The sequence below is a fragment of the Balaenoptera musculus genome, chromosome 14, assembly GCF_009873245.2.
Source record: "Balaenoptera musculus isolate JJ_BM4_2016_0621 chromosome 14, mBalMus1.pri.v3, whole genome shotgun sequence".
Classification (NCBI taxonomy): domain Eukaryota; kingdom Metazoa; phylum Chordata; class Mammalia; order Artiodactyla; family Balaenopteridae; genus Balaenoptera; species Balaenoptera musculus.
Window position 1 is genome coordinate 76,938,108 of NC_045798.1, and position 12,792 is coordinate 76,950,899.

At 43.3% G+C, this 12,792-nt stretch overlaps 1 protein-coding gene across 7 annotated transcripts in view; it reads left to right on the top strand.

The window, feature by feature from the left end:
* Window positions 1-12,792, top strand: part of TNFRSF11A (TNF receptor superfamily member 11a) — a 79,429-nt gene that overhangs the window by 23,843 nt on the left and 42,794 nt on the right. For 4 of the 7 annotated variants that reach the window (XR_005016251.1, XM_036823921.1, XM_036823916.1 and 1 more), the window contains exons 3-7: window positions 1,537-1,662; window positions 5,429-5,572; window positions 8,452-8,545; window positions 9,695-9,786; window positions 11,522-11,635. Coding sequence is in view for 6 of the 7 variants with exons in the window: in XM_036823921.1 (XP_036679816.1) it covers window positions 1,537-1,662; window positions 5,429-5,572; window positions 8,452-8,545; window positions 9,695-9,786; window positions 11,522-11,635 (570 nt within the window). In the remaining variant the exon portion in view is untranslated. The remainder of the gene's footprint in view (window positions 1-1,536; window positions 1,663-5,428; window positions 5,573-8,451; window positions 8,546-9,694; window positions 9,787-11,521; window positions 11,636-12,792) is intronic. The other 3 variants (XM_036823918.1, XM_036823919.1, XM_036823920.1) reach the window with 2 other exon arrangements.

Sequence of the window (12,792 nt, forward strand, 5' to 3'; positions counted from 1 at the left end):
GTTTCTTGAGAAGGCAAGATGGTTGTTTTTTTTTTTTTTTAATTTATTTATTTATTTATTTATTTATGGCTGTGTTGGGTCTTCGTTTCTGTGCCAGGGCTTTCTCTAGTTGCGGCAAGTGGGGGCCACTCTTCATCGCGGTGCGCAGGCCTCTCACTGTCGCGGCCTCTCTTGTTGCGGAGCACAGGCTCCAGACGCGCAGGCTCAGTAGTTGTGGCTCACGGGCTTAGTCGCTCCGCGGCATGTGGGATCTTCCCAGACCAGGGCTCGAACCCGTGTCCCCTGCATTGGCAGGCAGACTCTCAACCACTGCGCCACCAGGGAAGCCCCCCAAGATGGTTTTTGAAACTCTGTTTCAGAAGTTTGTGATTCAAACTCTCAAAATATGAGATACAACTCTTATTTAAAAGTATTATTTTGGGAAATTCCCTGGCGGTCCAGTGGTTAGGACTCGGCACTTTCACTGCCAAGGTCCCAGGTTCGATTCCTGGTGGGAGAACTAAGATCCTGCAAGCCATGCAGTGTGGCCAAAAAAAAAAAAAGTATTATTTTCACAGAAATCAGCAGGGGATGGGGGTGGTAATCTATCCTAGAATCACTGCTAAAAATTGCCGAAACCCTGTTATAACTCCTCCGCACAATACCTGCTGAGGGGTAGATGGTGGACTGGTCACCACTTCCCCAAAGTTGTTCTGCCAGAAGGTGACCAGGTGTTTCTATGGCCTCAGTGAAGCCCCACGTCCAGAGGGTCCTCACTCACTCACTGCTCTGGGGAGAGGAGGAGAGCTTTGAGGAAAAGGTGCTTACCTTATAACAAGATCCTTTAGATATTTCAGCTACAAATATTTTTTTGGGTTCGTAGAATGAAGATCCAGTGATTTTCATGCACGCATGTGTGTGTGTTTATGTGTGTGTGTATTACTCTCTGATCAAACTAAGTTAACCGTGAGCCCACAGTATACTTGGGACAAAGGAAGTTAACTATCCAGGTTGACAGTAGAGGGGTTTTGAAGATGGGAGGGGAGGGGTGAGGGGAAGTTCCTCTTGCTTAGCCCCCAGGGAACCCCTCAAATTCTGCAGGCACCAGTTTGAAAACCATAGTTCTTTTCCTTAGTCAGCAGAGGTTTGGGGTGGAAGGGGTGGTCTTTTACTTAGAAGATCTAAAAGACTGCCGTGAACACAGGCAGAGCAAACCCAGGAGAGGTTATCTGAGCCAGCCCGGAGGCCTGAGGAGCCCTCACTGTGAGATGTGGTCTTATCTCATGTATCAGTCTACCTTTGGGGGATGTCCTGGGATCATGGTCATGTAAGGGCTCCAGTAGATTGGTGCTTTTTTTTTTTTTTGGCCACACCCCGTGGCTTGCAGGATCTTAGTTCCCTGACCAGGGATTGAGCCTGGGCCCACAGCAGTGAAAGCACGGAGTCCTTACCACTGGACCACCAGGGAATTCCCAGATTGGTGCATTTTTGTTGATTTGTTGGCTTTTTTGGGAGGGAGTATTTTTGATTGGTGCATGTTTCCCCTTCTAATTTAAGGAAAGTACTTGTCTTCCAAATGCACTGCTACCTCTGAAAGCGTCTGTCTGCCCTGTGGCCCAGATGAATACCTGGACACCTGGAATGAAGAAGATAAATGCTTGCTGCATAAAGTTTGTGATACAGGTGAGTCAGTCATGTTGGGGACTGTGTGGATAAATGATATTTTTAGATACAGCAATACTGTCTCTTTTAGGGGCCATGGGAAGAAGTTTTGACCACAGACCCCCAGAAAGATGTGCTTCGGATCCCAGAAGGATTGTGTTAAAATTCTTCATGTAGAACTTCTGTTCTGGAATAGTTTTGTTTTGTTTTGTTTTTATTGAAGTATAGGTGATTTACAGTGTTGTGTTAGTTTCAGCTATACAGCAAAGTGATTCAGATATATATATATATATCTGAATATTTATATCTCTGATATTTCCTGTAAAGGGGTTATTGGCTGATCTAGAAGGCTGATCAGAATCTGGGTTTTTCTGCTTGTTTTTGACAAAACTCCTTAAAAGGTGAGCATATGTGGTGATGTCAGTACTCACAAAGTAGCTGCTTCTCTCTCTTTTGGGTGATATTAGCAGCTGTTGATGATCATGGCCTAGATCCATTTTCATTAGGGGCTGCAGAAAGGTGATGTTCTAATTCCATCATCCCTTCTTCCTTTATTGGCTGGAATGCTTTCTAAAGAGAAACTTCCCTCATCAACGGGTTGTTACCCTGAAGTACAGTATATACAGGAAAGGCAGAATGACTGCTTGTAATTTTATTTACCACTTTTCAAAATAATGACTCGATCACCAAGTCGTCTCCAAAGGATTTGTATGAATATTATGAACTCATGCATTTACGTATTTGAGGTGTTTTAATCTGTTGCGGTTACTAGTTTTACTGGTGCTTGGATTATCTCACCTCTCCCAGGTGGCCCCCAAGTCTTTCGATGTGGCCCCCGGTGTCTTTCTGAGCTCTCTTGCTCCCAGCCTCATCTTGGACGTTTCCTGCCCTGAAGCTGGAATCAGCCATTTCTCCAAGGATTTCTCCTTGCTTTCAGCAGAACATCTTATTTAGCAACTTCAGTCTGGGTGCTGGGAAGGCTCATTGCTACTGGATTGATCCTTGTATATAGGTTTTTTTTTTTTTTTTTTCAGTAGACAGAACTAGGAAATAAGCATTTTTCTAAACATCGTAATTTTTCTAAAGTGTTAGAGATAGCTGGCAGATTTTGTCCAGAGAAGGTAACATGGAAACTCCATTGAGCAGAAGCATCTGATCAAGTCTTTTTTCTTTCCCACTGCTTAGTAATGAGCTTGACTCATTGCTGTCTCTTGGAAAGAAAGATTCACTCTGTCTACTGCCAAAATTGATTAAAGCCCCAAACCTAGTGCATTAAGATATTTAAAAATATGTCAAAATTGTTCATAACCACCCAGGCATATATGCACTTACTTTTTATATGTATATATATATATAAATTTATTTATTTTATTTACTTATTTTTGGTTGTGTTGGGTCTTTGTTGCTTCACGCAAGCTTTCTCTAGTTGCAGTGAGCAGGGGCTACTCTTCGTTGGGGTTTGCGGGCTTCTCATTGTGGTGGCTTCTCTTGCTGCGGAGCATGGGCTCTAGGCGCACGGGCTTCAGTAGTTGTGGCTCGCGGGCTGTAGAGGACAGGTTCAGTAGTTGTGGCGCACGGACTTAGTTGCTCCCCGGCACGTGGGATCTTCCTGGACCAGGGTTCGAACCCGTGTCCCCTGCATTGGCAGGAGGATTCTTAACCACTGCGCCACCAGGGAAGTCCACATGCACTTACTTTTGAGTGGGATACTGGAATTCGAATTTTCCAAGGAAAATGACACTTGTCCGTATGTTCCAGACAGTATGTCCATGTTTATGCAAGTTGGTCTTGGTGCTTCAGAGCTGACCTGGGCCTTGGAGAGTGGACACAGAAGGGAGTGGAGACTTCTCAGGTTCACCCAGCTCTGGTCTGAAAAGAATGGGAACAGGAAGCATTCCCTCCCTGCTGGTTATAACTTGAGACAGTGAAGGAGGGAACAGGTTTCTGGTTTCTTTGTTTTCTCTTGGAACTCTGTCCTAGGCAGTTCAGGCTGCGATAACAGAATACCACAGACTCAGTGGCTTAAACAACAAATATATATACCGAACAGTTCTGGAGGCTGGAAGTCTGGGATAAGGGTGCCAGCATGACGGGGTTCTTGGTGTGTTCCCTATTCCTTGTTTCAAGACAGCCACTTTCTTGTGTCCTCACATGGTGGCGAACAGAGAGAGAGTGGAAGCAAGCTTTGTGCCATCTCTTATTATAAGGGCACTAATCCCATTCATGGGGGGCTCCACCCTCATGACCTAATCACCTCCCAAAGCCCCCACCTCCTAATATCATCACACTGTAGTGGGGGGGCGGTTTTAGGATTTCAACATATGAATTTTGAGGGGACACAAACATCAGTCCATAACAAACTCTGATAAGTATTAAGAAATATAAAGTACAAGGGCTGTTTGGACAATCCAGGTGAGATGGGGATGTATAGGAGGAGTAGGAGGTCTGTTTTAAATAAATGTTATTGTGTTGTTTCATGTATGCATGTGTGTGTGCAGGTGATTCTTGTTATTCATGGTAGTTATGTTCTATAAAGTCACCACAAACACTGAGCTAGCAAATACTGAACCACCACTCCTGGGTGGGTGAACATAACCTCATTTTGTGTGTGTTTCTATTTAAAGACACCTTATTTAAGAAAAATTTTGATTCATTAACAATGAACTCACAATAAACAGCCTTGAACAAAGTTTATCTAATGTATGGATTTTCTCCAGAAGACACATCATCGCCTTCTTGGACTTAGAAACACTCGACAGCACTTCAGCCCTATGCTTGGGGGCCGTTTTAAACAGTGAACTCACCAATAAAAAACACAAAAATGCCCCAAATAGGACACTAAATAGACCACAAAAGGACTCTGATTTCCAGTGTGAGAGCTAAAACTAGAAGGCAGTGTCACCCCGTTTGCCCTTGGCGGGGGACATGCATGTCCAGCCAGTGACTCAAAATTTTCGCTGTTCTGCATGTGTCGGAGAATAACTGCAAAAGCGCCAGGAGTTATTGATTTGGGGGTTACAATTAAATTTTAACCAGTAGGCGAAATTGCCAATATGAACCAGCGAATAATGAGGGTCGACTGTGTGTGAGCATTTACCTCTATTCCACAAAAACTGGAAAGGGCCAGGAGGTTTGAGATAAGGAGAGAGCGCTTTGCTATGTGTTGTGAGAAAAGAGACAACGAACGTGTTATCCTTAGTTTGGGGGGAGAGATTAATTTTCAAGTATGTCGCCAGGCCCAACCTCCTTACTTTGCCTGTATCTAATCCCACAGTGACGCCTGTTTTCAGGACTGAATAATCCTGCGGCCCTGCAGGATCCCAGGATGAATCCCCAGTCTCCAGAAACCCAATTCTCTTAGGTCTGATCTAGCATTGGTGTTAAGAATGTTTATCACATTTGAATTTACTAAAACTCGAGAAGCTGTGAAGTCGACTATTTTGCATTCGTCAAAATAGTCAATGATCAGAAACTCCCCAGGCCTTAATCTTCCTACCAACATGAAAACTGACTTTTCAAAAACCACAAGACTCTTAATTATTGAGAGAGAGAGAAAAAAAAAAAAACAACAAAACCTTCTGGGATGTTTTAGTGCCAGCACAGGAAGTGTGAGGGGGAACTTGGGAGTTCCTGAATCCCGGCGTGCTGAGTGATTCATCCGTGCGCTGCGTCCGGGGGGTCTGGGTGGTTTGGGGCTGGTGGTGCTGGAGAGCGAGTGGCACGAGGTGGAAGGTGTGTATCCGCCCTTGCTCCCGCTGCCTCACCGCCCTGTCTTTCTCTCCCGCAGGCAAGGCCCTGGTGGCCGTGGAGCCCGGCAACCGGACGGCTCCGCGGCGCTGCGCCTGCACCGCCGGGTACCACTGGAGCGAGGACTGCCGCTGCTGCCGCCGCAACGCCGAGTGCGCGCCCGGCTTCGGCGCCCGGCTCCCGGGTACGAGCCGGGGTCCCGCGTCTGGCGGCGCTCCCCAAAGCCGTGCAAGTACCCCCCAGGCCAAAGCGGCCTCTCAGACGGCTTCCCTGAGTCATCACACTCTGCGGGACCAGGGGGCGCTGGAGGGGGCTGAGGGTTCCCTGGGAACGGACCCCCGGTTGTGCGCCTCCAGGGGAATGTGAGAGCTCGGCCCACGCGCTCTGCTCAAGGCTTCCCCTTCTGAACCTTCCCATGCCCACTAAGGGGGGAACCGGATCATGCAGGGGTCCCCAAACTTTTTTTAAAACATGTGCACCCTCTTTGGAGAATTTTGAAAAGCCGTGCACCTCCTGCCAAAATTTTAAATAGACAGCTAAACATTTTTATTACAAATTGAAAGAGTCGCTTAAGGACTTAGTTTCCAGGGAATTGGAACAGCAGTAAGTTACACTTTCTAAAATATTCAGCGGAATCAAAACATGGGATAGCAACTGAATAACCATCATCATCCATTTAAAAATGCACCGATCGTCTTTAACTGTTGGAAATTTTATGTAGTTCTTTTCTCTCCTTTGATTTGTATCCATTTCACCTTCCCCACAGAGTTTTATCCTAATGTATTTTTAAGCTCGGGGGGTTTATACTAATCACCTTTTCATACTCTTTCACATGAAAAAAAATGCACCTATTTGAAATTTTAATTTTTAAAAATTTCTTGTGACTCAGGGTTCTAACCTTAAAAACATTTCTTCTGGACTGAGTTGTTACTACAGTTATTATTATACACAGTTGGTCCAAAAGATGAATATATTATATTTTGCTATACTATAATTATAAAAGTAAAACACAGGGTTGGGAGAATTAAAAATATTATTCATTTCATTTCGTATGGAGGAAAATGTCCATCACAGAGTCTGACACAGTCAGTCCTTCAATTAAACCAGACAGGCTTTCTCGTGGTGAGAAGTCTGACGATTTTTTAATTACTAAAATAAATCTCCCTATGACAGCCTGCTCCCTTCTGAATTCTGGTTCTGAGATATAGGCAAGACCCAGAGCCTTTCCAAAAGTTTGTTAGCTGCATGAAAAAAGGTGCTGGTCCCTTTCTGCTTTTTTTTTTTTTTTTTTCTGGTCAGTGTTCTCTCTGCTTTGCTCCTTTGGAAATGGTGCATTCTTCAGCAATAGGTGGAGGGTAGAGGGGGTGATGTGGATGACTGAAAATTTTACCCCTGCCTTGCAGTATATTTGAACTCGGAACAACTGAACCTGATCCCAAATACCCCATATCTGTTGTCACACCCTTGCCCTTAATAGATAGGGAAAGACAGAAGCTGTAATGAGGTGCTCTGAATGCAGGAGCTTTCCATCACCAGTATTTTGACTTGTTGCTTTGTTTGGCATCTCAGAAGTTTGGCACTATGGTAGGATTTGGAGAAGGTATGAAGTGTGCCTTCTTTTGTAAAGTGGGAGTGTGATTGGGAAAGGAAAAAAGAGAAAGGAGAACGTGCAGGATGCCCCCAGCAGGTCAGTGTTACAAAGAGCAGACATGAAAGTCGTGTCCCTTCAAGCTCTTCGTGCCTTGCAGCCCCTTTAGGAAGTCGCTTTGTTTTTAAGGGTTACTCTTCCAGAGGGTGTTTATCTTTTTAAAAGCTGTTTGAATTAATACGAGTGACTAGATGTTAAATGCACCTTTGTTGATATCATTTCAAGGCAAATCAAATTGCTAGAGTAAGGGGTGGGTACCCTACTTATTGAGGCAATTGCAGAAATCAAGAATGTACTTCCCACTTGACTTTGGACAAAGAAAATGTAATTCCTTATTTTAGGGTTTTATTCATGAAAATAAACCACAGAAGTGCTACTAATTTCAAGAGTAATTTGTGGTTTTGGCACAAGCCAGTTGCTTATTATGATATCACATGGTAGCCAGTGTCCTTCTTTACTGGAATTACCAAAGGGTCATCATGTGTCAATTGCAGTAAAGGTAATAGACATAGGAAATCTGAGACATTTCCTATTTTGATAACGTAGTTAATGCGGAATATGAGGGAGGTGAAGACAGCTTACTAACCAGGATCAATTACTGCTTTCAGTGCTATGGCTTAAGGCGGGGGTCCAAAATCCATCCCACCACTTGTGTTTGTGTAAATAGGATGTTATTGGAACACAGCCCCATCCATTTTTTTTTACTCATTATCTGTGACTTCTTTCACACTACAAGTAATTTGCAGAGACCAGAAGGCCTGCAAAGCCTAAGATATTTACTGTATGGCTCTTTATAGAAAACTGTTACTACCAGCCCTTGGTTTAAGAGAAAGAGACCTATAGTGTAGGTTGGTTCGTTTTTTTCTTTTTTCTTTTTTTTTAAAAACTTTGTCAACACTCCGATACTTAGACTGGTGAGAGTATTGATCAGAAAGGGTCAAGACAAGAAGTTTCCTTTAAAACCGGTAAATGGGCTGCCATTCTCTGTACCCAAAGCCTGGTGTAAGCCCAAAGGGGAGACAGGGGAGAACAGACAGGTGCTTGATTAAAACAAAACAGATAGCAGGCTCCCTGGCCAGGAAACAAAGGATCGGTGACCAGGACAGTGGCTCTGACCGGCAGAGGGTCCGGACCAGAGAGCTGGATCTAATTCAGATCTAATTCAGATCTGGCGTTGGCGCCCTGACACTGAGCCAGTTCCCCTCTGGACACAGTGCTGTCACCTGCTGTGGGGTCTCGGGCCCTCTGAAGTCTGTGAGGACTTCAGCCACCAGCCGCAGGTGGTGAGGGTGGGAATGGGGAGGCAAGAGGTGGGGGGGCGCTTCTGATCTCTGGTCCTCTGGACCATCCTCCTGGCCGATCTCTAAGTGTCCTCGTTTGTCTTGTGTTCTTTTGTCCGTTGGTCTTTTTGACAGTGCAGCTCAACAAGGACACGGTGTGCGAGCCCTGCCTCACAGGCTACTTCTCCGACGCCTCTTCCTCCACAGAAAAGTGCAAACCCTGGACCAAGTAAGTGACAACGAAGGGACCCCGAGGGTTTGTTGATTTTAAACCCAACTCAGCCTCTGCTGTCTCATCTGTTTTGAAAACAGACTGATTCAGTTTGATGAGGCTTCCTCTGGAAGCCAGGTTCACAACAGAAAAAATCTGTCAATTGGGAGTGAGGGAAATAAACCACTGCAGCCAATCTTCACCCTGATGTGTGACAGGAGTTGTGTATTGCTTGTTAGATTCAGTTTGACTGAAGCTTTGACTTATAGTTGCAGCTGCTTTTTCCCTTTTTCTAACCTTATTTAGTTGCAAATTACTTAGGATGCATATTATCACTCACCAGTCCCACTTTTCCCAGCTTCCCAGCATCACTGGTTTACTTGTACAAAGATGTGTGTGTGTGTGGTGTATGTGCAAATAGAAGCCTCCTGTTTAAATAAATGTTTACACACTTGAGGGGTTTTTTTCCGCATAATATATCCTGAAGGTAGCTCATTCCACATTAGTTCACTTAGATCTTTGTGGCTTTTTACAGCTACGTAGTATGTCATCATAGAGATGTACCATAATTTATTTAATAAGCTCTCTATTGAGAGTCATTTAAGTGGTTTGCAGTCTTTTGCAGTAGTAAATAAGTTTGCAATGAATCATCTTTTCTATATACTATCTCACACTTATATGAGTATATCCAGAGTGAAATTCCTGAGTCCTTTCATGGCATGCTTGTTGTTGAATACTCATAATCAATGTCATGATTCTTTTAGTTCCCAATAAATTAATTCTCGTAAAATATTTATTTTCTGATCCACTTATCCAAGTTTTATTTTGAAAAGATTTTCTGTGTTTTCAACTTCGAAAGGGTATTCATCCAAAGTTTATCACTTAGCTATGGTAATTGAATTTGGAATCTTCTCTACTGAAGACGCCAATCTTTTCTCTTTTGGACCGTGCTCTCAGAGTAGTTCTTAGAGAACACTGGCAGTAGTTACTCTTGCCTTTGTCCACCTTAATGATGTGTGGATAGACACTGGGGATTTAAACATCCACAAAGACCTGGTTCCTCTCCTGAATGAGCTTGCAATCTAAAGGGATAGAACCTTTTGTAGCTTTTTTTTTTTTTTAATAAGAATATAAAAGCAAAGCACTTACCTACCTTTCTCCTCACAGCTGTACCATTCTTGGAGAGACAGAAGCACTTCACGGGACCGATAAATCAGATGTGGTTTGTACTTCTCTTCCACCTACAAAACCACCAAATGGTATGTTGAATAGAGCAGATTGGTTGGGTAGATGTGCCCCAGTCTAGTCAGCTCTTCTAGATTTCTCCCGAATTACATGCTGTATCCAGAGGCGTCCATTTCTCCCTTCTCATCTTGTCCTATCCATGGTCAGCTCAGTATTTCATTTTTATTAGTATTTTAATTCCAGATATGTTGTTTATTTGATAATTTTCTACTGTGGAATGGATAAATAGTAATTTATTCATATATGCCAAAAAAAGGAATGGATAACTAGTAATTTATTCGTATATGCCAAAAAAAGAAAGAAAACTGAGGTGCAAACATAAAATGCCCAAATATGATACGATGGTGGTGGTCACCGTGGTCACAGTAGGGTACCTATGGGAGATTTTGGTCACCAGCCAGAGTTAGCAACTTGTTAGAAGATAGTTATCATTATTTCTGGAACATCCTGTGGATCAAATCAATCTCAAGTACAGTTTCAATGATTGACAGAAAGTTGACAGTTAATGGCGGAAGCTGCTTACCCAGGTGAGCGAGATGCTGTGAAGGTGGGTCCAGGTATCACAGCACAGGAGGAGGCATAAGTGGCAAGAAAACCTTTCTAATGAGGCAAGAGAACCTAGGCCACAGAGCGATGGGGTTGATGAACATTGACTAAGAAAATCAAGGCCTTAGCGTTGACATTTTGGCAAACAGGAGAACATCAAAGGGTTCTGGATAAGGAATTGCACAGTCAGAGCAGCATTTTAAAAAGACCATTAAGAGAACATTAAAAATAACTGAGGGAATAAAAAATTGTCTTAAAAAAGACAGAAGGAGAGGACTTCCCTGGTGGCGCAGTGGTTAAGAATCCTCCTGCCAATGCAGGGGACATGGGTTCAAGCCCTGGTCCAGGAAGATCCCACATGCCACGGAGCAACTAAGCCCGTGCACCACAACTAATGAGCCTGCACTCTAGAGCCCGTGAGCCACAGCTACTGAACCCGTGTGCCACAACTACTGAAGCCTGTGCACCTAGAGCCCAAGCTCTGCAACAAGAGAAGCCACGGCAATGAGAAACCCACGCACCACAATGAAGAGTAGCCCCCGCTCGCCGCAACTAGAGAAAGCCCGCGTGCAGCAGCAAAGACCCAATGCAGCCAAAAAAAAAAAAAAAAGAAGGAGAGGAAAGGCAAGAGTCCAGAAACCAGGTCATGTAAACCAAGAGCTTACAGTATAAAGGTACTAGCATTTAAGTGATCAAGGGGGGATGAAAAAAATGGTTGAGTCCACATTGTGTTGTAGATGAAGTACCAGAAACACTTCGCAGGATGGCTGTGGTTCTGTTCTCATGACCAGCAAAACCCTGGTGCCATGTTGTTATTTGGAAAGAGATTTGATAAGGGGCTTCCTTTTGCCTCCAGAGCCCATCCCTGGAGAGAGTGAAGTGTTCTGTAGGTAAGCAAAGATGATGGATGGTGTGGTCATCCCTATTAGAGTTATTCTAAAGTAGAAGCATTTAAGTATGGTCCTGGGCTGGCCCCTCAGAGCTCTGGCAGCCAGCAGGGCTGGGCTGCATTGTCGATGTCACCCTTCGGAACGGGAGCGCTCCCTGGCAAACCTACAGTCAGGGTCGGGGACCTTCCTATTGCTTGTATTCCACACCAACATCCTTGATTCTGGGGTTTGACTGAAAGGGTTATGTTTTTAAATGGAGAAAGTAAAAGTAAACAATCTTTAATGCCGTTTTTCTCATTTTCTTCCAACGCAGAACCCCAGATTTACTTGCCCAGTTTAATTATTCTGCTTCTCTTCATATCTGTGGCATTAGTTGCTGCTGTCATCTTTGGTGTTTACTATAGGAAAAAAGGGAAAGCACTAACAGGTATTGTGTCTATGGTGGGTTTTGAAAATGAATCTTAAAGCCAATAGATACATTTCTAGGTGTATGCTTTGAAGAGGTGTATATTGCCCTCTGACTGCCTCTGGTGATCTGTTTAAACTAAGGTGACACACGCTTTATACCTAATTCATTGTTCTCTGGCAAAACAAACAAACGAACAAACGAACAAAAATCCATTGTGCCTGTTTATGTATATGCAAACAAAAATATTCTAGGTGCAGGAAACCAATGACTGTTGTATAGATTATATAGTCTCAGATATACAGAGGTTGCATTTATCCTAGAATACAAACATTTTTAATTACTTAAATTTAATTAATTACTTAATTAAAACAGAGACAAAATGTTCAGGTAAATGGCAGATGGAAAGTTTTGACTGGGGTGTTACCCTGATAGGTGAATTTAAAATGCTGAAAATAAGTGGTCTTATATTCAGTAAAATGCAGGTGCTCATTCTTAGAATGAATAATCAAGTGTCATCTTGTTTATTGGGAATAGTTTTTCCACAAAAAAAAATTGTTTGATAGTGTCTTTTAACATCGCATCCTGTTTGACTTTTATACTACAAAGCTAAAAAGTATAATTTTTAAGAAAGTGTTCAAGGCTTCACTAGGTTTCCTAAACTTAGTGCACATCATTGTCTTTTGAAGCACCTGTGGTCTCACCATCCTTTCCCATCTTCAGTTGCTCACTTGTTTTGTCCACCTTTGCTTTGCTGTGATTCCATCAGTTCTCTCACAGCCACGTCTATAGACTTCATGAAATCCTGCATCTCTTACTATTTCCATTAACATTCCATCGCCTAATGTAACACTGGGCAACCAAAAGATTAAAGAGGGAAGATGGTGACTGACAATGCCAGTGTTAAGCAGAGAGTATTTGAAGAGGAAAAGTTGGAATTAACTTTTTAAAAAGTCTGTCATTATTGAATATTGTTATTTAATGCAACTTCACCTCCCCAACATCGGAACTGGGCATTTGAATAATGCATGTTCAGAGATGCTGATGGATTGCTCACTCATATAGCCGTGGTTTCATGAGATAAACAGACTCCCAGTGTTTTATTCTTTAGTTTTTTTCTCTGTGATAATCTCTTTTGGCCACATCTTACCAATGCCAAAGGCAATGGGCCTGCCCAT